General features: G+C 36.1%; 1 protein-coding gene across 1 annotated transcript in view; it reads right to left on the reverse strand.

The window, feature by feature from the left end:
• SCAPER (S-phase cyclin A associated protein in the ER) overlaps positions 1–22,466 on the reverse strand; it is a 362,563-nt gene that overhangs the window by 110,684 nt on the left and 229,413 nt on the right. The window contains exon 24 of the mRNA XM_051982442.1: positions 11,849–11,964. Coding sequence (XP_051838402.1) covers positions 11,849–11,964 — 116 coding nt within the window. The remainder of the gene's footprint in view (positions 1–11,848; positions 11,965–22,466) is intronic.

Raw genomic sequence — 22,466 nt, forward strand, 5'->3', positions numbered from 1 at the left:
TTGTTTCACCCCTTATCTTAATGAGAATGCATTGAGTTTCTCCCCTTACAAATACTGCTTGCTGATGGTTTAAGATAGATGCTGTTTATCATTTAAAGGAAAGTATTTTTTAAAATAGGAATGAGTGCTGTATTTTGTCAAAAGCTTTTTCTGCATCTATTGAGATTATCATATCATTTCTGTTAGTTTTATTACTGATATGGTCAATTATGGCAATAGTTTTCCTGATATTGAGCCAGCCTTGCATTCATGGTATAAATCCCACTTAGTCATATTGTATTATCTTGCTAATGAGTTGTAATCTTTGCTAATATTTTATTTTAAAATTTTGCATCAGTATTCATTAGGGAGATCGGTCTAATAATTTTCTTTCTCTGTTTCAGATCTTCCTGGTTTAGGTATCAGTCCCATATTTGTATCTTAGAAGGAATTTGGCAAGACTCTTTCTTTACCTATTTTTTCAAATAGTTTCCCCTTCTCCTCTTCCTCTTATTTCTCCTCTCTTTTTTTTCTACTCCTCCTCCTCTTTCCTTAGCTGTTTCTAACTAGGGAACCACCAGACACTAATCTTTGTGTTCAAGGCTTTTATAGGTAGTGCCATTGGAGCACTGAACTTGGAATCAGGCTGAATGAATCAAAACCTGAAATTTAGCTTGCCTGAAGAAATATCAATAAACTCAGACAGACAATACTACTCTGATGGCAGAAAGTCAAGAGGAATTAAAAAGCTTCTTGATGAAGGTAAAAGAGGAGAATGTAAAAGCTGAATTGAATTTTAACATTGGAAAAACCTGGGCTTTTATCAAGTGGTCCTATCGTTTCCTGGCAAACAGAGGTAGAAGCAAGATTTTATATTCCTGGGCTCAACAATCAGTATAGATGCAGTATAGATTGCAGCCATGAAATTAAAAGATTCTTGCTCCCTGGAAACAAAGTAATGGAAATCTGAATGGCATGCTAAAAAGCAGAGATATCACCTTGTCGACAAAGGTTGTATAATCAAAACTATGGTTTTTCCAGTACTAATATATAGGTTTGAGAGTTGAACTATAAGGAAAGCTTGAGTGTCATAGAATTGGCACTTTCAAATTATGGTGCTAGAGAAGACTTTTGAGAGTCTCTTGGATAATAAGGAGGTCAAATTGATGAATACTTGAGATATTAATTCAGGATAATTAATTCACTCAATATAGTATCAAATTCTGAAGCAGAAGCTTAAATACTTTGGCTACATAATGAAAAGACAGAACTCATTGGAAAAAATCCTGATGTTCAACTGACAAGGAAATGGTGAGGATGAGATGGATAGACAGTGTCACAGAAACAATGAACATGAAATTGTTGGAGAGATAGTGGAGGACCATGGGGTCATAATTAGACATAACCAAACAACAATAATGTGTATTCAGTCATTTCTCTAATTTTAAACCCATCTAACTATACTATTGTCTTGATCAAAGATACAATGAAATATAACATTAAAAGTGTTGATGACAATTATGCACATTATGCATGTGATCTTCCCATGATCTACTAATCTAACAATCCAATCAGAAGAAAAAAATCAGGTTAGTCTGGGAGGACTTGTTCTTGACAAAGTCTCTCCGACTCTTACTTTACACCACTTCCTTTTCTAAATGGCTAATAAATCAGACATTTAATGATATATTCTAGAATTTTGCTAGGAATTATGTCTTTAATTTCCAGACTTTTCCCTAAAAAAACAATCTGAATATTTGCCTACCTCTAGTCTTGCATCACCTCTCCTATTCTTCATAATTGTTCAAAGATCATTGACTTTGATTCAGTAATAACATCTGCCATTATTTTCAAAAACCTGGAATGTATTTCTTCAGAACCTCATAGCTGAAACAAAGGAGTACAGTTAGGTGCTATCTTTCTATCTGCTTATCCTGCATTTTAAATCCGTTAGCCATTTTTGCCATAATCTCCCCAGTCCAAGGCTTCACTTCTCCTTAGCAGAAAAAAGAGGAGCAAAATAAAAGCTGAATAGTTTTTAATTCTCTCTATAAGTCATTATCACTCTTCCCTTTCTGATTCTTTCCCCTCTTTTGTTTCTATCTCTTTCCCCCAATCTAGCTTTAAAAAGTAAAGTTTTTTTTTTCTTTTTGTTCTTTATATTCATTGTCACTCTCAAGGCATTCTGAACTTTACTATTGGTACTATTATTAAATGAATATGTTATTCATCCCTCCTTTATAAAAACTACTGACTATCATTTGCATTTTTTTTTTTTAAACTTAAGCTGGTCCATAAGTTGCCAATGGTATACATAAGTCAGTCTTTTCTTTCTCATTGAAAGCATGTGTTAACATTTTTAGAATTTTGTTATTAAGAGCTTCTCAGTCTTTCATGAGATGAATTCCCTTGTTGAATTTTAGACCAGGAGATCTTTCCGCCAGATCTAGGGTCTGAGTCAGATTCTGTTTTGCTTCCTACTTCTGCCTTACCATAAAGTTTAAGATGGAGTAACCACTTCCTTTCCAGATTCCCATAATTTCTACTTCAGCAACTGTTTTTCTATTTGTTAGTTAGAGTCAGGTCTAGAAAATAATTTTCTTCATCATTTCCTTTACTTCTTAAAGAATAAAATTATCAAGCAAATAGGAAATTGATGAACTCTCATTTTCAGACAAAAGCATTTCATCAGAAATCCTGATGGATGAGATTCTTTCTTGGTCTTTCTTGGTCATCACTCTGGCAGTGTTGTCTTTTCTCTCAGTTCCCTATTTCTTCCTGTTGTCCAGGTTGTCCATAGGATACAATTATGGCAATATCACTTATTTTTCTTGGTTATCCTTATCTGGTAATAATTTTCTCCTTAGGTTTATAAATTTTCTCCCATGAGGTTATCTTTTCACTAAACAATCTTACGCTAGTGTCCTTTTTATGGATTGTATTCTTTCTGAATAAGGTGGAGCCTTAAAGAGTCATATCCTTGTTCCACTCTACCAAATCTCAGTCAAATATCAGTGATATTTGACAAGAGCAATTCATATTTAGTAGAGTTTGGAGTTTTACAAAGTGATTTTCTCACAAGCAATCCTGCACAGTAGAGAGGACAAGTATTCTTATTTCCTTATTTTATTATTTAAAGATGAAGAAAAGGAAAGACAGAATGGCCAAATGTTTATTCTTGGTCACACAATGAGTGTGGTTTATACCCAGGTCTCAGACTTAAGACATAGAGGGTGGAACTCCAGCAGCTGTATTCAATTTCCCTCCTGAACTTTAGTCTTTTTTCTGTTGTTCCTATTATATTTTATAGGAACTGGCTTGAAAATTTTCTCTTTCCACTTTCATTTTTAGTTTATAGTTTTACTGATCAGGTTGGTAAGATTTCAGTCAAATATATATTTAAGTCTCTCATCAGATTTATACCATTCTTGGCTAACCAATCAACAAACACTTATTAAATGCCTTCTATGTGCCAGGCAATACAAATATGAATAATGAAATGATCTTTATCCCCAAGAATCTTATACTCTAATAGGAAAACAAGTGGACAAATGTGGACAAATATATACAGAATAAACATAAGGAGAAAAAACACATGCAGATACATTAAAGGGAGTTTAGGAAGAAAGGTGAGGAAGTAGTATATTATAGATAGATAGATAGAATGGCCACCAGGAGATGTAGTATTCTATGTGAAAAACAGAGAGAAGGCCCAGTTAATTCATTTGTGGAGTAGGAGGTGAAAGTAAACATAGTAAATATGAAACATAATTTCAAACACGAGGTCACTTAATCCCAATTGCCTCAGCAATAAATAAATAAATAAATAAATAAATAAAGGAGAAAGAATCCATCTTTTTATTTAGACTACACATTCATCATGTTATCATTTTATATTAGTTATTTGTCTCAAATGTTCTACTATTTGTATTTCCAGTCCTTAGTAAAGTATACTAAATAGCTGCTTAAGAACTATTTCTTGACCCAAATTAATCATATTCTGATTTATTCATAAAGACATGATTTAACAACATCATCTATCATACCTACTTTGTCATTTATCTTCAGTTGATCCCTGCCTCTTGGCTAATTCCCTACTGCCTACAAACTCATTCACATCTCACCTCTCCTGAAAGAACTTTCTTGGATCCTTTCATCCCCACTAGGTGTCTATGTCTATTTCTTCTGCCTTTAGAGTTAAATTCCTTGAAAAGGTCCTCTATACTTAATACCTCCACTTTCTCTCTTCTTACTTAAGCCCTTCAATCTGGTTTCTGATCTCATCATTTCAGTGAAGCTGCTTTCTCCAAAGTTATCAATGATCTCTCAGTTGCCAAATCCAATGGCCTAGTTTCTTTCTCCTTGACTTTCTTTCAACCTGGCTTTTGACACTACCGAGACCACTCTCACCACTGAATACCTTCTCCCTTTGAAGATCTTTTCTAAGTTTTTGAGGTACTCCTTTTCTCCTGATTATTCTCCTACTCCTCTGACCTCTTCTTCTCAGTCTTCTTTGCTGGACATTTACCCAGATCATGCTCTCTAACCATAGTATCTCTCAGGGTTCTGTCCTGGGAACTCCTCTCTCTTCCCTCTCTATATACTACTTCATTTGGTGTTCTCATCAGCTCACATGGATTTAGTAACCAGTTCTCTATTTATAATTCCCAAATCTAAATAACCTCCCCCAAATTATCTACTGACCTCCAATCTCACCTCTCCAACTACCTTTCAGATATTTCTAACTGTATGACTAGTAGACATCTAAAACTCAACATGCCCCAAATCAAACTCATACTTCCTTCTAAGGTCTCTCTCCTTTTACCTTTCCTATTAGTATAGAGAGCAACACCATCCTCCCAGTCCCTTAGATTTTCAATTTAGGGATTATCCCAGAATCCCCACTATCTCTACCCACCCCCAGTCCCAATCTTTTGGATTGTTGAGCAGGGGATTTTTTTCTTTGCAACAACTCTTAAATATATCGATCTTCTACCATTCAGTACTGCCACCATGTTAGTGCAGGCCCTCATGACCTCAAGCACTGATTAGCATTATTATTTTGATTGATGATTCCCAAGACATCCTACAAAGTTTTTCACATTGTGGACAAGCTGGAGTGATGCTGGCTGGGTTAGAATGTATTGGGAAGTGGTTGAATGATTAAACAAAAATGGTAGTCATCAGTGAGTTGATGTCAACAAGGGAAGTCTCTAGGTAAAGGATTGTCCGTTGGTGTGGAGATATTCAATGGCAATATCACTAATTTGGTTAAAAGTACAGATGATATGTTTGCTAACTTTGCAGGTAACATGAAGCTAGAAAAAAGCCAACAAATTCAAAGACTCTCAGGAGTTGGAAGGTGCCTTGGAGGCCCTCTGAACAAGAGTTGTGTCTACAATATATCTGAAAAGTGGTTATCCAGTTTTTATTTGAAGACCTCAAGTGAGGGGAAATCACTGCCTCTCAAGATACTTCACTTCATTTTGGGATCACTTTAATTGTTATGACTTTTAACCTAAATTTTCTTGTTTGCAGCCTCTACTCATTGCCATGGTTCTGCCCTAGGTCCCCCCCGAAAACCAGTTTAGTCCCTTTTCCATATGGCACCTGTTCAGATGCTTTAAGATTATTACTATGTATCCCTTAAATCTCCTCTTCTTCAATCTAATCAATCTTCAACAACACAAAAACAAAAATTGTTACTTTTATAGTGTACTCTCTTACTCTGCAGGGTTGTGAGGAAATAACTTTGTAAACTTGTAAGTTTTATTAAATGAGAGTTTCTCTCATGTTAGATATCACTGACATATAGTAGGACAGAATTATAATGTAGCTGTTTAAGGCTATATCTTATTCAAAAAGAATACAATCTATAAAAAGGATGTTACAGTAACACAATATGGTGAAAAAGTAAGCTCATGGGAAGAACTTTCCAAGGAGGAAATAGTTATAGACAGTAATTGAATAAGGATAAATAAAAATAGAAAAACAAACAATGGTGCCATAATAGTATTCTACAGACCACCTGGACAACAGGAGGAAATAGAGATTTGAGCTAAATCATGAACTAGGCACAGAACTATTATATAGTGGTGATCAGGGATTGTCATTATCTGCTGTAGTTCATAGTTTTACACACACACACACACACACACACACACACACACACACAGTTTTCTTTTTTTGCTTTACTCTTCCCTTATATACTATTTTTGTATCATAGAAAGCATTTGATAGGATCCCCTTTTCCCCCCACTTTTTCTAATAATTTATGTAATACTCTTTGAATATTTGAGAGAATTCCCTTTTAAATGCATTTAGTCCTGAGGCTGTTTTCTTTGAAAGTTTCTTTGTGACTTGTGAAATTCCTTTTTCTAAGATTAAGGTATTTAAGTAAAATAAAACACCAGCAAATATTCATATAAGATAGAGATCCAAAGAATAAAGTTATGTAAATAGGTAAAGGGATAGTCTAAAGAAAACAAAACTGGAAAATTTTAATGAACAGTTTTATAATTTGATGAAGGAAGAAGAGTGTTTGTTGATTTTCATCTAAAAAGGAATATAGCCAAATTTCAATTACTGTTAATAGGCAGTAAGGGACATAGATAATTGGAATTAATGGAGGATAACTCATTTTTACATAGCACTTTAAAGTTTACAAGGGACTTTTGCTCATAACATCCCAGTAAAGTCAGTAGTGCAAACAACACCCCCATTTTACAGATGACAAAACAAGCTCAACAAGGTTGTCACCTTCCTAGGGTTACATAGCTAGTTAAACGTCTCAGCTATGATGTAAACAAAGACCTTGTAACAATAAGACCAGTGCTTATAAACTGCAACATGCTGCCAAAAACAACAAAAGAAGCACTAGCTTCAATCTCTTCCCTCCAAAATCTTGATCTAAGCTACTGCCAAATAGTAATGCAGGCTCATTTGAGCTTCACCCTATTAGATTTATTCCTGGAGCACGGATGGAGAGGCAAACAATTAAAAAGAAGATAATTAGTAACAGAGAGAAAGAAAGAAGTCTAGATCCTACATACTCACTAACCAAGTTCACGGTGCTGTGAACTATCGGCTCGACTCTTCGTACACCCTAAAGTAGGCTCATGCTGTGGGAAAGCCTCTTTTGCAGGAGTCTGAACCTTTAGTGTTGAGCAGTAGCGTGGAGATGAGCCAAGGGTGATGAAGGGTTCTGCAGTTGAAAGATGCCAATTTTCATCTTTATTGTCATTTCTGCTACATAACCATGTAACAAAAACACAATACGAGATGTTGGCAAAAGACTTCCACTATAGCTGATCCATCTAGTTATTGACATAACACAAGGTGGTTTTCTTTATACTCAAAGAAAACTCCATTTCTTTCCAAACAAAAATTATGTTGTTTAACAAATGTTAATAATCTCAATCAAAGAAAAAGGCAAGACTATGCCATTTACTCCTTTGTGGTTATTCATGCTCTGAGACTGATGTATTGAAGCAAAATAACATGTGCCACAGCTGGAATTTAGAATTTCCTTGCTTCAGGCTGAATTTTCTTGGCACTGAAAACATTCTTCTTGTTAAGAGAGCCGAATGCTGAGGAGAGCATTTACATAAATTTCTATCAATGACAGCCTCAAAATGATTCCACTGCAGTAGAGTCAAAAGACCCAGGTCTCAGCTCTAACTCTGGTGCAAATCAACTCAATTCTTTCCATCATGAGTTTCCTCAAATGGGAAGTGAGGAGCTTGGCTAACATGATCCCAAGCAAGAGCTTGACAAAGGAGGCATTCTGTGACGTGGCAGAGCCAGCACTCCTACTGTGGCTTCAAGACAAAAATGTGGTGATCCCAACTTGTTTTCATGAGAAGTTTGTTAAGGTCCCAAGATACCTACATCAGGATCATTTATTTACAATAATAAATGTACTTCCTGCACATTTTTAAAGTCTTCAAAGATTTTGATTCTTGGTAATGCAGGCAGACACAAATAGCAATGCAAGAAGGAGCCTAAAAAATTTGCCAAAGATTACTGTCTGAAGAAGAAAGCCTAAGACTAGAGGGTCACAGACTGTATTTTTCTCCCTGCTGCCCATGGAAAAAAAGAGATATAAATGAGAAAAACTGACTGGGGAAGTGAACAACCAGCTAAGAATATGGTAACTTCAGAATATGACTTGGCCTTTGGCTTAAACCTTAAAATATAGGGATGAAACACTTCTGGTCCAACATGTACACACCTGAGAAGAGCTAATGTTTTTGGATTTGCCGAAGTTGTGCTAAGTGGTTGGTTGGCTGTTGTCCTTTTTTTTCAAAGAGGAATATTATGACATTGGGATCAAGTATAGTTTTTCTGATTGTGGCTGATCAGACCAATATGAGCTCAGAAGGCTCTACTATATGTTGGGGGCAAACAGCCTGTATTTGGGATGGAGATGTCTTCAAATTGTCTGATACCTTATTTTGCCAAGTGATCTTCAAAATCTTCATGAGACAATTCAAATGGAAACGATTTAGTTTCCTGGCATGGTGCTGCTATACTGTCCCAAGCTCTGTATGCTTTCAGTTTGATAATCAGTCTAAAACTGTAATATTCTCTCTAAAATGTAATATTTTGTTGTTGGGGCTTTCTTGGGAGTCTCTGGAAGCAGCTTTCATTTCAGTTCAGTAATCACCACACGAGTACAGCCAGGCGTTAAAGTCCAAATCCTTTATTGTCTCCTTTCCTGCGGTCCGGTTAGCGTTCTAACAGTCCAGATCCTTTATTATCTCTTTCCTGGGGCTGGGCAGCTTTCTGGAGAGCCTTTCAGTCTAGCCTTGGTTGCAAGAGCTTGAGCTCCCGCCTGCCTTCTCTGGCTTCTGAATCTCCCCAACTGAATCCTGGCTGAGGCTTCCAGCTTATATATGCTCTCTTATCAAAGGTGTGAATCTTGTAGAACTATAGAAGGAACTAAGTACATGTACTGAACTAGAGAACTGTTAAACACTATGCTAAATTAGATAACTATTGTCTCTATCAATTCCACTGACTTAGCACCTTGTTTCAAGTCTTGGCCCATAACATAAAACCTTTTCTCTATGATATATCCAACTGAATGCAGGATTCCAGAGAATAACAAGGAGAGATAAAGATCTTCCTAAATGAGAAATGCAAAGAAACAGAAAAAAACAATGGAATAGGAAAGACAAGAGATTCTTCAATAAAATTAAAGTTACCAAGGGAACATTTCATGCAAAAATGGGTATGCTAAAAGACAAAAACAGTAGGGACTTAGAAATAAAGGAGATTAAGAAGAAGTGGCATGAATACACAAAAGAAATATACAAGAAATATTTTAACACCACCAATAACCATGATGGCATGGTTACTAATAAGAGCCAGACATCCTAGAGAATGAAGTCAAGTGGGCCTTAAGGAGCATGGTTACCATTATTGCTAGTGGAGATGGTGGAATTCCAGCTCAGCTGCTTAAAATCCTAAAAGATGATACACTTAATACGCCAACTAATCTGAAAAACCACTTGATTGGAAACAATGAGTTTATGTCTCAATTCCAAAAAAGGGCAATCCCAAAGAATGTTTAAATTATTGAACAATCGTGTTTATTTAACATGCTAGTGAGGTTATGTTTAAGATTCTGCAAACTAGGCAGTGTGTGAACCAAGAATAAGCAGAAAAGCAGGCTGATTTTCAGAGGCAGAAGAACTAGAGACCAAATTGCCAAATCCATTTACTGGATTATGAAGAAAGCAAAGGAGTTCCTGAAAAACATCTACTTCTGCTTCATCAATTACACTAAAGCCTTTAACTGTGCAGATCACAACAAAAGGTAGCAAGTCCTCAAAGAGATGGGAATATTAGGTTATCTCACTTGTCTCCTTATATGCAAGCCAAGAAGCAATAGTTAGAACCAAACAAAGAACAACTGTTTGGGTTAAGATTGAAGTATACATATTGTCACCTTACCTATTTAACTCACATGCAGAACCTATCATGCAAAATGCCAGGCTGGACAAATCAAAAGCCAGAATTAAGGTGGCTGGGGAAAATAACACAAATTTCAGATATAGAGCTGATGCCATTCTGATGTCAGAAAGCAGAGAAGAATTAAGAAGCCTTTGTTCACACCGGCAATTGTTGTATTCAGCAATTCTAGTTTTGGGTCTAGATGAAGTAGTGTCAAGGTCTTCATGAAAGGAGTGCAGAAGGCTGAGTTTTAAAGTTCTTCTCCATCTCCTTAGCAGCAAGTGACAGTGAAAAAAGTATCTTCTTCCTTCTTTTTTTGCCCTGCATGACAAACAGCAAGAGGCAATGCAAAGAGACAAAGAGTCTCTTTCAAAAGTCAAATCTTCTTGACAATAAATGACAGTGTAGATACCTACATATAGCTCACCTCCACCCAGTTCTGAGATCTCTTCTGACTTCCACAAGAAAGTTATTGCTGTGCCTTTCCACTAGTTTGAAATATGTTCTTTGACTTTTTGCTTCACTTGGTTTGGAAATGGATCATCCATCCCCTTATGCAACATTACTCTAGTTCATCCAAATTAACCAGATTCTTATCTCTGTTGGCTAAAACATGATCAGGTAAAGCATATTTGTCCAGTAATCATAAAACAATTCTAAGTTTGGGTTCTCCAGTTATTAACTCCAAAATTCTTCAGTCTATCCTATGAAATGAGCAACTGAAACACAGAAGCCTGAGGCAGTTTTTGTCCTGGATAAATGCAGTGACTCTGTGGCTGTTTTTTCAGGGCTTCAAAATTGTATCTTTGTCGCTTCCAATTATCAAAAGTATTTGTTAGAAAGGGTCCCTTATACAGGGATCCACACAAAATGGAAACCAGCACAGTATGGGCTTTTAACAAATTTGAAATACTAGAAGAATCTAATGTCTTTCTTTATCCTTAACTTTTATTTTCCATTAAATAAAGTCTACTAAACCTCTGTCTAATATGCTTACTTTACCTACTAAAAACTATTCCCCATTGTGAATAAGTATACCAGATGGAATATTTTACTATGGAGGCCACCAATATTTATCAATGTCACAGCTTTTATACTTAGCAATATCTAATTTCAAGTTAGCACATGAGAAAAAAAAGAGAACTAGTAAGGTTGACTTGAAAGAGATATGATGCATGCAAGTATATTGTAAATGGGGGGAGGGAAAGTATTTTTCCCCTCCTTACAATTGATAGGTAGTTTTCACAGAGCTACAAGTTTAAATACAATTTTCTCTGCAATAAAAATTCATTTTTTTCCAAACTTCTCGTTAAGACTGTTCCAAAGCAAAGTCTACTGTCAAAATCCAGAATTGTCATCTTCTGTCCACAGAATAACTATATTTAGCATTCCATCCCCTATGGCCTACGAACAGAAGTATCTTCAGAGCACATCTGGTTTCTAAAAGGAGGCAAGGGCTCTTTATGACAAAGACAACTGGTGATCACAAGATAAAACTCAGATTTGACATCTAATGGGAGCTCTTTCCTGTGGCAGTTTTTATCTTGAACTGCTCTTTGTGCACAGAGGAGATCCAATCTAACCCCACTCTTGGGCTTCTGTTACAACGTTTACACTCAGGCCCTTAATTTTTCAGGTAGAATTGTTTGGTGTCTCAGTCATTACTGAGTTAATACCAGTGAGGATCGTAGACTAAGGAGATTTCCTTTAAAAAGGCTCTAGGCCTCATTTGATTTCAGGAAATGAAGTAGACTTGCCCGTTTTCCTCCTGCAGGGAAAGCAAATTTCTCCTATTTACACCTGAAAGTAACATCTCAGGATGTTTCTCTCAAATGTCCCCAACTGGAGACTGAAGGGCAGCAAGAACTAAAAAAATATAACACAAAAGCATGCTCTATGGACTACTCACTTGGGAGGAATTCTTGAAACCGCATTCACACTGGTGGTAGAGTTCACTACCTGAAGGATATGTTCAAGGGCTGTCAGTCCTCCAGCAACTTGAAATGCAATCTGATCTGCCACATTCTGGAGGGAAAGATAAAATGCAAATTAGCTGAGTTTTGAAAAAAAATGTATTTTCTAAAGGGAATGGAATATCTGCTGGAAATCTGAATCTATTTTCTTCTAAAGACAACAATGACATTAGTCCAAGTGCAGACACACCTGTGGGCTAGCTCAGCAAAAACACAATCAATAGAAGAAATAATGGCTGCTCACCCAATTCATCTATCTAATCAGTCAATTAGCATGTATTAAGTACCTACTATGTGCCAGGGACTATGCTAAGCATATACAAAGAAAGGCAAAAGGCAATCTGGCTCTCAAGGCTCTCACAGGCTAGTGTGCAAGCAACATACAAACAACTATGTACAAACAAAATGTATGGAGAATAAATTGGAGATAATCAACTGAAGGAGGACAAGAGGATTTTCATAGAAAGTGGGATTTTAGCTGGAACTTGAAGGAAGTCGGGGAAGCCAGGAGAGGAAGAGGAAGTGGGAAAGCATTCCAGGCTGGGGAAAAGCTGCTACAAATGCCTGGAGTCTGGAAATAAATTCCTGCAAGATCCACATTTCCCCCTGAAAATGAGGATCTATTTTCTTGAAGCTTTTCTTGAGGATATGAAGATATAACTTCTTAGTCTGCTGTTTACAGAGCCTAGTAAAGAAATATTGTCTTTTAAAAATTATTTGAGGTAACAGTCATTTTGCCAGTGCTTCCCATGGAACATACATGGCCACTTAAAGGGATATTGCTCTGGCTAGGCTTCCCATGATGTACAAGGCCTGTACCAACTCTGGCTGCTGCTTGGGTACACCCTATATATCAAGAGCCCAAAGCATTGGGAAGTCTTAAGGAAGATAATAGAGTAGAGTCAGTAACTTTCAACCTCTCCAAATTTCCCCCACAAATAGAACAAATTTGCACTTCAGGGTGAACATAGACTGGTAAAACACAAAGAAGATGAAGCAGAACAAGATCCTTTTAGAATAACCCCAAAAGATCCAAAGATCCCATGCCAGGAATTAGCCCGTGTGAAATGCAGATAATTCTGGGCTAGCTTCACAAAAACCCCCTGGGTCTGGCTAGGTCTGACTGGAGCCTCAGCAGGAATCACAGAGACTTTCACCTCTGGGTAGAGTAGGGATCTGAGTCTAGGCAGATGGAGGAAGCTTCAGTTGATTGGGAATGCCAGGCCTGGCATTCCTTGGGAGTGCAGGGGCAATGGGGCAGGAATGCTGCTGGCTGTGGGTACTTGTAGGAGTGGAGAGTTCTTAGTTTGGGGCTTCAGGTCAGAAGGGAGAGCTGAAGGAAGTCAGAGGTATCATCCTCCCAACCCCACAATTAGAGATACACTAATACCTTTTATTAAAAAAAGGGGATTGGCAAAAAAGAAAACCCCACCATAAAAACTTACTATAGGAATAAGGAAGACCAGGATTCATGTTCAGAGGAGGGCACTGAAGTAAAAAAAAAAAGCATCTACTACCAGAAAGAGTAATGTTAAATGGCTCCCTGCTCAAAGAGAATTTATAGAACTCAAAGAAGAATTTAAAAATCAAATGAGAAACATTGAAGAAAACTAAAACTAACATAAAATAAAATAAAAACCATCCAAAAAACCCCACCAAGATTATGGGGAAAAGTTTATCTGACTAGAAAAGGAAATACAGTCTTAAGAAAGAAAATAATTCTTTGAAAATGAGAATTGGGCAAAAGGGAAGCCAGTGAAGCTATAAGAAACCAAGAAATAATAACATATAAAGAATGAAAAAATAAAAGAGATTGCAAAACATTTTATAAGGAAAAAAAAAAGATCTGGAAAACAGATCAAGAAGAGAAAATATAAGAATAACTGGATATCCTGAAAGTTGAGACCAAAAAAAAAAAAAAAAAAAAGAATGCTGACACAATAATACAAGAAATAATCCAAAAAAATTGTGCTGGAATTATAGAACAGGAGAAGAAAGTAGAAATAAAAAAAATTACCAATCACCATCTCAAAGAGATCCTTTGTAGAAAACACATAGGAATACTATTGCCTATTTTGAAACCCGCAAAGCAAAGAGAAAATTTTGCAAGAAACAAGAAAAAAAAATCAATTATGCTGTCAGTTAGAATTGTACAGGACTTATTAGCAGTTGCAATAAAAGCCTGCAGGTCCTGGAATCATATCTACTGGAGAGCAAAAGAATTGGGCTTGTGGCCAAAAATATCATATCCAGCAAAATTAGCCATAATATTGAATGAAAAAAAAAAGATTCAAAAAATTTGCAAATTGTCAGAACTTTCAACCAAACCCAAAGTTAATAGAAAATTTAACATATAAGAGCCAATTTCAAAGATTAATTTCAAGGAACTTAACATGGACAAATTGTTTTTGCTTTTTACATGGAAATGTATACCATATATTTAAAATTGACATAAATAATCGGGCAGCTCAAAAAAAAAGACTGGAGCAGAGTTGAATATTATCTGACTCTAAAAAGCAAAACTGTCTAGGAAAATGTAAAAATAGTAATTATGTTATACAAATGAGGTGCAGAGGAAGAATAGACACAGAGGCATTAGAGGAAGGAAAGTTTGTGATTCTAAAAACACTACTCACATTGGGAATGGGTTCAATAGGTAGCAAAGGGTGGGGGAGGAGCAGAATTAAAGTAGAAAGTTAGCAGGGATAGGAAAAAAGAGATATACAAACACTACAACAAGGATCAGAAGTAGAATTTATTAGGAAAAAAAAGTAGGGCTAGTAATTATTGATCTTAAAGTCAAACTTAAATATTCAACCAGAGAGAACTCTATATTATATGTCAGTCATATTAATATTGTTCTAGAGGTATCTTTATATATGGATAAATGCATGTCTAGGTATACATATACACACACCCATATATGTGTGTGTATGTGTCTAAGTATATGTTAGTATGTATGAAGGCAGCTCTCTATATATGGGTGATTCTATAGGAGGATGTGAATGTGTATGTGTGTGTGTGCATATGTGCATGTAAGTGTGTGTGTGTATCTATGTATCTATAAATATTTCTGTGCTTAACTGTAACCTGCTTGGGGAAGATGAAAAGAATAAAGTAAGAAGAAAGTGCTCAGCAGAGAATAAAAGAATAACCTACAAAGAAGTAAAGAAAAAATGGATACTCATGAATACAATTTCTTCTATTATTATACATATTTTCTTGAAATGTAAATTTATTCTTATATATTTTGAATCCTTCCTAATGTTCAGCTGGGCATATGACAATGTTCTATTCTGGCTTGGTTTTTATTTTTGTTTTTGTTTCCTTTTCTGATGTTTTTCCTATTCTGTTTTTTTTCTTATTTTGCATTTAGTGCAATAAATTTTTTAAAAAGGAGAAAAAAATAATGTCCAAAGCACATCCTCACTGTACATGGATGAAGCCTATCCACCTGAGGGCTCATTGGGATGGCCACTGTTATACCAGTGATAAATAAAGAGAATAAAGAAAGGAGAGAGCTTTGGGGATGAAAGATATATTTGTATCTACAAACCCCATTCCATTCCCCATATAGAGATTTTCAAATGCAAATTCTGAAAACACTAAGATAGGAAATTAATTATCAGTCACAGTAATAAAGTTGTAACATAACCTAACTCACTTGAAAAGAAGAAAGGTCCTTTGATTTCCCAGATTTCAAATTCATATTCCAAGCTTTCTCCATGCAAAGATAGTATGTTTCTGAGCCAGTCATGCTTCTTAAAATACAAGTGACTTCTAGGAAAGTTAAGCCTCATATTACTTTAATGGCAATAATTTTAATCAGATAATCTTAAAGACGAACACCTGCATACTGCTAAAATACTCAGAAAACAGAGTTTTGATTGGGGTGGCCAGGAAGAGAAGGACATCGGAAGAAGGGGAAGAAGAAGATGATAAATCAAGCCTTGAGCTTTGGCATCAGTGAAGCAGGCAAGAGCTCCTGTTATGATACCAGCAGTAGTTTAGAAAGTTGGTAAACTTCAAAGCCCAATTCAGTTCAGTCTTTGCAGACTGAGCTGCTCTGGACTGACTGCTCCATTTCAACATGGTACCTCTGAAACTAATGCCAGGACATTCCTCATTGCTAGGAGGAAATAGAAAAGGAAAAAAAAAAGACAGTATTTCCTGATTTTTCTATTCTCCAGATTGTTACTGAAGATTAGCCAAAACTAATATCAATAGTACTCTGCAACTATTGTATGAGCAAAAAAAAAAAAAAAAAAAGAGATAAATGGCTTATCCTAAATAACTAAAAACAGGTACTATAGATGATAAATACATATATTAAATTAGCTTTTACTGAAGGGCAAAATAAATTAAAAATTGTAAATATTTATCAACATGATACCTGGTGGTATTTATATAGTCCTTTAAGGTTTGTAAAGTGCTTTCAAATAATTATTTCATTCTATTCTCACAATTGTCTGGGGAGAGGGACTATTATTATAGGCTCTTTAAAAAAAAAATACAGGTGAGGAAACAGAAGTTATATGCTTTGTCCAGAGTCACACAGCTGGTGTCTCCAGCAGTATGCCATCTTGCAAGTTCCTGGCTAGAAGGCTTGAATTCTATTCACTCTGCCACCTGGTTGCCTCTGTCAGTGGTATTTGTTATTTTTGGCTACTGTCCAACAATAGTAATATTACATCTACTTGATTATGTGACTCTTCTACTGATAATTTTTCAATGTCTCTTAAAGGATACCAAATTGCAAATCTAAGCTCTTCTGCTTGGCATTTTAGGATCTCCTATCTACTTTCTTTTTTTATTTTAGTTTTTGCTAACTTAATCAGATCAAACCTTTTCTTTTTTTTGGGGGGGTACCTTCCCAATTTCTAATCATTTTTATTTTTAAATATTTTATTTTCTCCAATTATATGCTAAAACAATTCTTAACTTTTTTTTTTGATTTGAGTTCCAAATTCTATTTTTTCTTCCTTTCCTTTTCCCTGAAACTGTAAGTAATCTAATATAGGCCATACATGAATAATCAAGAAAGCATTTCATATTAGTCATTTTGTACAAGCACACTCAAATAAAAGAAAAAAAAATTAAAGCGAGTGAAAAATAGCAAGCTTCACTCTGTATCCAATCAATATCAGTTCTTTCTCTGAACAAAAGAAAAAAGTTTTGTTTTGTTTTTTTCTCCACAAAGTGAAAACTATATGCTTCTATCTGCGTTCAGACTCCATGGTTTTTTTCTCTGGATGTGGATAGCATGTTTCATCATGAGTTCTTTGAAAGTGTCTTGAATCTGTTGTTGAGAAGAGCTAAGTCTATCATAGTTGACTAATCCACAATATTACTGTTTTACTGTTATTATGTGCAGTGTTCTCCTGGTTCTGCTCATTTTGTATCAATTCATTTAAGTCTTTCCAGGTTTTCCTGAAATCATCTTGCCTGTCATTTTTTATAGCACAATAGCAATCCACCACAATCATATATCACAATTTGTTTAGCTGTTCTCCAATTGATGACATCTCCTTGATTTCCAATTTTTAGCCACCAAAAAAAGAGCTTTTATAAATGTTTTTGTACAAGTAGGTCCTTCCTCTCACCCTCACTCTCTTTAGGATATAGACCCTATGTCCCAATATATATCTCCAGAGAATCCTCTATGTCAGCCAAAAGGCAAAATTCATAGAATTTCAAGCAGTAAGAACCACTAAAGTCCATTGAGTCAAATACTCTAATTTTCCCAATAAGGAAAGGCCAGTTGACTCCAGGAAAGGATGGGACCTGAACAGCAGGGGCAGGTTTGAATAGAGATCCTCTGCTTTCCCATGAAGTGTTCTGTACATCATGCCAAGCTGTCCTACTACAGATCCAGGAACAGGAGAACTTATTTAAGAAATCTTTTTCTGGTTTAGACTTGGATCAATACCCACTTTATTTAAACATGCACAGACATTGTGACATGGTAATGTCCCAATAACTGCCTCTGGGTCTTTGCCCCTTTCTCTCTTTTGAAATAAAGAAGCATTAATTAATGCTTCTTACATACAGAGTACTCTGCTAAGGACAGGTGATACAAACCAGAAAAGAAAGGCAGTCCCTCCTCTCACTGGAGCCTCCTCATACTTGGAGATCATTTCACCTCTGGAATCCCCTCTTAGCATCCTCCACCCCTAATGTCTCTCCCTCTGATAAGGGTGCCTTTCCAGGAGGCACCATTGCAGAAGGGGACCCTGGACAGCCACTTTTGTACAAGCTTCCCATCTTCCCTCCTCTACTCCTCCTTCCCTTGCTTTTCTGCTTTCTTTTACATGTGGTTTCCTGGAGCCTTTGGAGGGCCTGGCACCTGTGGGTGGTTAATGTTCACTGACTGATCACTTGGAGATCATCCACATGGTAGGTTCAGCAGAAGCCCTCAAGAGGCAGACATGAGGCAAAGAACCAGGCCTTTTTCTGGGATCCCTCCCCATTTATAAGATCAAAGCCATTTCTGATGTTCAACCATGGAACAGTGTCAAGAACTCTGGGTCTTCAGGAGCTGAATCCAGAGCCCCTGCAGGAGTGGCCAGATTTAGCCTCTACAAGGACTGCTTCCCAAACAATGGCTAAGAGCAATGGCTTGCAAGCAAATTATTCCCATACAACATAGAGATGGTATGATTTTAATTATAGTTTCTCTTCTTTTTTCTCAAATCACATATTCATTTTCTAGACAATATCACTGATCACCAAAAGACTAAAAACTTTTGCAAAACATGGTATTTCTCCTAGCCTGAAGAACAAACAGCATCTGGGAGTTAGAAGGGAAACTGATTAAGCCTGATATGGAGTGTCCTCAGCCTTGGTTTGCATACCTACAGAGGCTTCTTGGGACATCTTTTCTCAGGCCTTGTCCTATCAGGTCATTTTGTAGCCTTGGACACCCCTGATCTCTTCCTTCTCCTCAATCCATCCTCTTTTCCTTTGGCTTTTGCTTTTCCATCTCTCTCAGGATGTGCTGCCAGAAGTACCAATTCAGTATATCCAATGCTGGCCACCTCACCCTCTTTCCCCTAAATCTGTCCCTTCTTCAGATTTCCTTATTGTTCTAAGCAACCTTGAAAGTCACAAGAACTTTGATCAAGGTATTTACTTTTCATTAATCATTTTCCCAAGCTTCTCTGAATTCTTCAGTCATAATTTCTAAAAGTATAGTGATATTCCAAGTACCACTTTATTTAGTCACAAACCAACCAATGATTATTTATTTACTGTTGTCTCTGATACCACAAAAATGCTTTGATCATCAAATTAGTTTTGAACAACAAATATTTTTAAGTATATTAGATTTCTTTTTGCTTCTGACCTCATTGATAGAAATATGTATACATATGTACATACATGTATTTTTAACTTATTGTGGTATATAGATTTCTATCTAAATTCCTCCCCTCCCATTTTCTTAGCCATTCATGTCAAATAGGGAATTTTTCCCCAAGCAATTTATGTATTTGGGTTTGCTGGATATTACATTATTGAGTTACAATTTCCCCCCTAATTTTTCCTTGTTTAATTTACTCCATTGATCGACTTTTCTATTTTTTGACTTGCACGTGCATTGTATTTCTCCCCTTGAGTAATCCCTTCTCAAGGATTTGGATGTAGACTTCCATCATTAAATTACTACTAACACACTTAGCACAATCCCTGGCACATAGCAGGAACTAAATAAAAAGGCTGACTGACTATTAAGTTTTTAGATGCCTGAATCTCTTGAATCTTAACTGGTCTGTTATTTTATAAATGACCCAAAAGCCATGACCAAGTCATCAATGGAAAGAAATTTCCTGTTTCACTTATGTGAAATACTTTTTGATTGATATTTAGGTCTGTTCAAATCTAGTTCATGCTTTTGATTCATTGAGATGTGTTCTTACCAGATAAAGACTAATTGAGGGCTGGCTCTGATGACTCACTATTTGACTCAGTTGAACCCCTGATCTTACACATAATACCATAGTGTTTTTGATAGAACACCACTTAATTTCCTATAAGGGAGTACAGCATAGCAAACTGAGACTAAAAAATTATAGAAATATTTCTGAATAAAAAGGGAGGAGGCAAATTCTAATTTTTCTATACATTTATTAAGTCTTGTGATGGCAGACAAGTAAATTGACTTTCAGTTTTCTATTTTCAGAAATATTTCTACACTCTACTGATAGTTCACAATTAGGAGATTTATTTCTTTGAGTTAGAGCTCTTGTTTTATTCAATTCTTGGCAGGCAGAATGATGGTGTTCCAGTCATAAGTATCTAGCAACCTTTGCTAGATCTCTCCTTTGACATTTACTGGCCATGGGACCCCAGGCAAGTCCCAACATCTCAGTGGTATTGAAGCTGTTCTTTAAAATTATTAACTTCAGAACAGCTGCAAAACTTCACTAAGCTGAATTTTTTTTGCTGAAAGTTTTCTATTACAATAAACTTTCCAAAGTTTAGATCCAAAAGTAAAAAAAAAATTAGGATTAAGTTTAATAATACATCATGTTTTGCATAAATTTTTGTTCTCTTGCTTTATTTTTTTTTAACTGATATCTTTTGTGTTTTACTTCATAGACATTTCCTGATTTTGCAGGTAATCAAAGGCTTTGAACACCAGATGATTTTTTTGACTTATTTCCTCCAACTGCATGTAATGACAGTTTTCAACATTCACTTTTGTAAGATTTTAAGTTCCAAGTGACTCCATGACATTTTAATTTTTTTCACTTTCCCTTCCTCCCTTTCCCTTTCCAAGACAGCAAGCAATATGATATAAGTTTTACATATACAATCATTTTAAACACATTTCTACATTTGTCATGTTGGAAAAGAAAAAACAAAAGGGGAAAAACAGAAGAAAGGAAAAACAAAACCAAAAGGTGAAATCTGCACTCAACCTCTAAATGCATTTTCCATCCCAAGTCTATTAGAATTATCTTGGATCACTGGATTGCTGAGAAGATCATAGATTGCTAAATCCATCATAGTTGATCATCACACAGTATTTTTATTACTGTACACAATGTTCTCTTGATTGTTCTCACTTCACTCAGCATCAGTTCATGTAAGTCTTTCCAGGAAGATGGCTTTGGCAGTTGAGCAGAGGATGGAGTGGATTGAAGAGACATTTGTGGCAGGAACACCGACCAGTGGCTACTGGAAGTGATAAGGATTTTCACCAGTGTCTCATCAGTATCAGAAGCCAGAATAGGACATATGGAAAGATATTACACAGGTAAAATCAACAGGATTTTAGGAATCTAGAATGAAACCTTATTGTGAGCCTGGGGAACTGAGAGGATGAGGGTATACATGATAGTAACAGGTAAATTAGGAAGAGGGGGAGGAGGTAAAAGTAATGAGTTCTTAAACCTAAAGGGCAACCAGATTGTGCATACCCTTTGATCCAGCAAAATCACTATTGGGTCTATATCCCAAAGAAATGGAAAAAAAAAAAGGAAAAGGACTTTCATTTACAAAAATATTTACAGCAGATCTTTTTCTGGTGGCAAAGAATTGGAAATCAAGGGGTTGTCCATTAATTGGGGAATAGTGAACATATTGTTGTATATACAAAATAATGGAATACTATTGTGTTATAGAAAATACAAGCAGGCAGATTTCAGAAGAACCTGGAAAGCCTTACATGAATTGATGCATAGTGAAGTGAACAGAACCTGGAGAACCTTGTACATAGCAACACCACCACTACTCAATGATCAACTTTGATGGAATTAGCTCTTCTTAATAATATACTGATTCAAGATAATCCCAAAAGAAACATGATAGAAAATGCTGCCTACATCCAAAAAAAGAACTATGGGGTTTGAATGCAGATTGAAGGATACTATTTCCAAAAAAAAAATTTCCATTAAAAATTTCCATTAAAAATTTTTTTTCTTTTGTTCAGTATCTTTTACAACATGACTAATGTGGGAAATGTTTAACATGATTGCATATGCATAACCTATATCACATTGCTTGCTGTCTTGGGGAGAGGGGAGAAGGAAAAATTTGGAACTCGAAATCTTATTAAAACAAAGAATGTTTACTGAGAATCATCAGCATAGAGATGATACTTGAGTTTGTGGGAGTTAATGAGATCACTAAGTGAAATAGTATAAAGGAAGAGAGAAAAGGGTTCAGAGCCTTGTGGGCTACATACAATTAGTGGACAGCACCTGGATGAAGGTCTAGATACACAGCAGAAGAAGCAGGAGAGATCAGTGTCATGAAAACTCAGAGAATATCAAGAAGAGGATGATGTCAGAGGCTGCAGCGAAGTCACAGTGTCGGGGAGGGACTGAGAAAAGGTCACTGGGCTTGGTATTTAAGAGATCTTTAGTAACTCTGGAGAGAAGAGGACTCTGGGAGGAGGCCGGAAACTTTTCAAATGCACCTATGTAGGGCAAGCACAAAAGGAGAGACAGAATTCCTTGGTGTTGGGGCTGCTCTCAGAGGTTCATCAGTTTGTCTCCATCTACCTGTTCTTTCTTCTCCTTGCAGAAAAGGGGCCAGCCTAACTAGACA

This window comes from Antechinus flavipes, chromosome 2 (assembly GCF_016432865.1).
Source record: "Antechinus flavipes isolate AdamAnt ecotype Samford, QLD, Australia chromosome 2, AdamAnt_v2, whole genome shotgun sequence".
Classification (NCBI taxonomy): domain Eukaryota; kingdom Metazoa; phylum Chordata; class Mammalia; order Dasyuromorphia; family Dasyuridae; genus Antechinus; species Antechinus flavipes.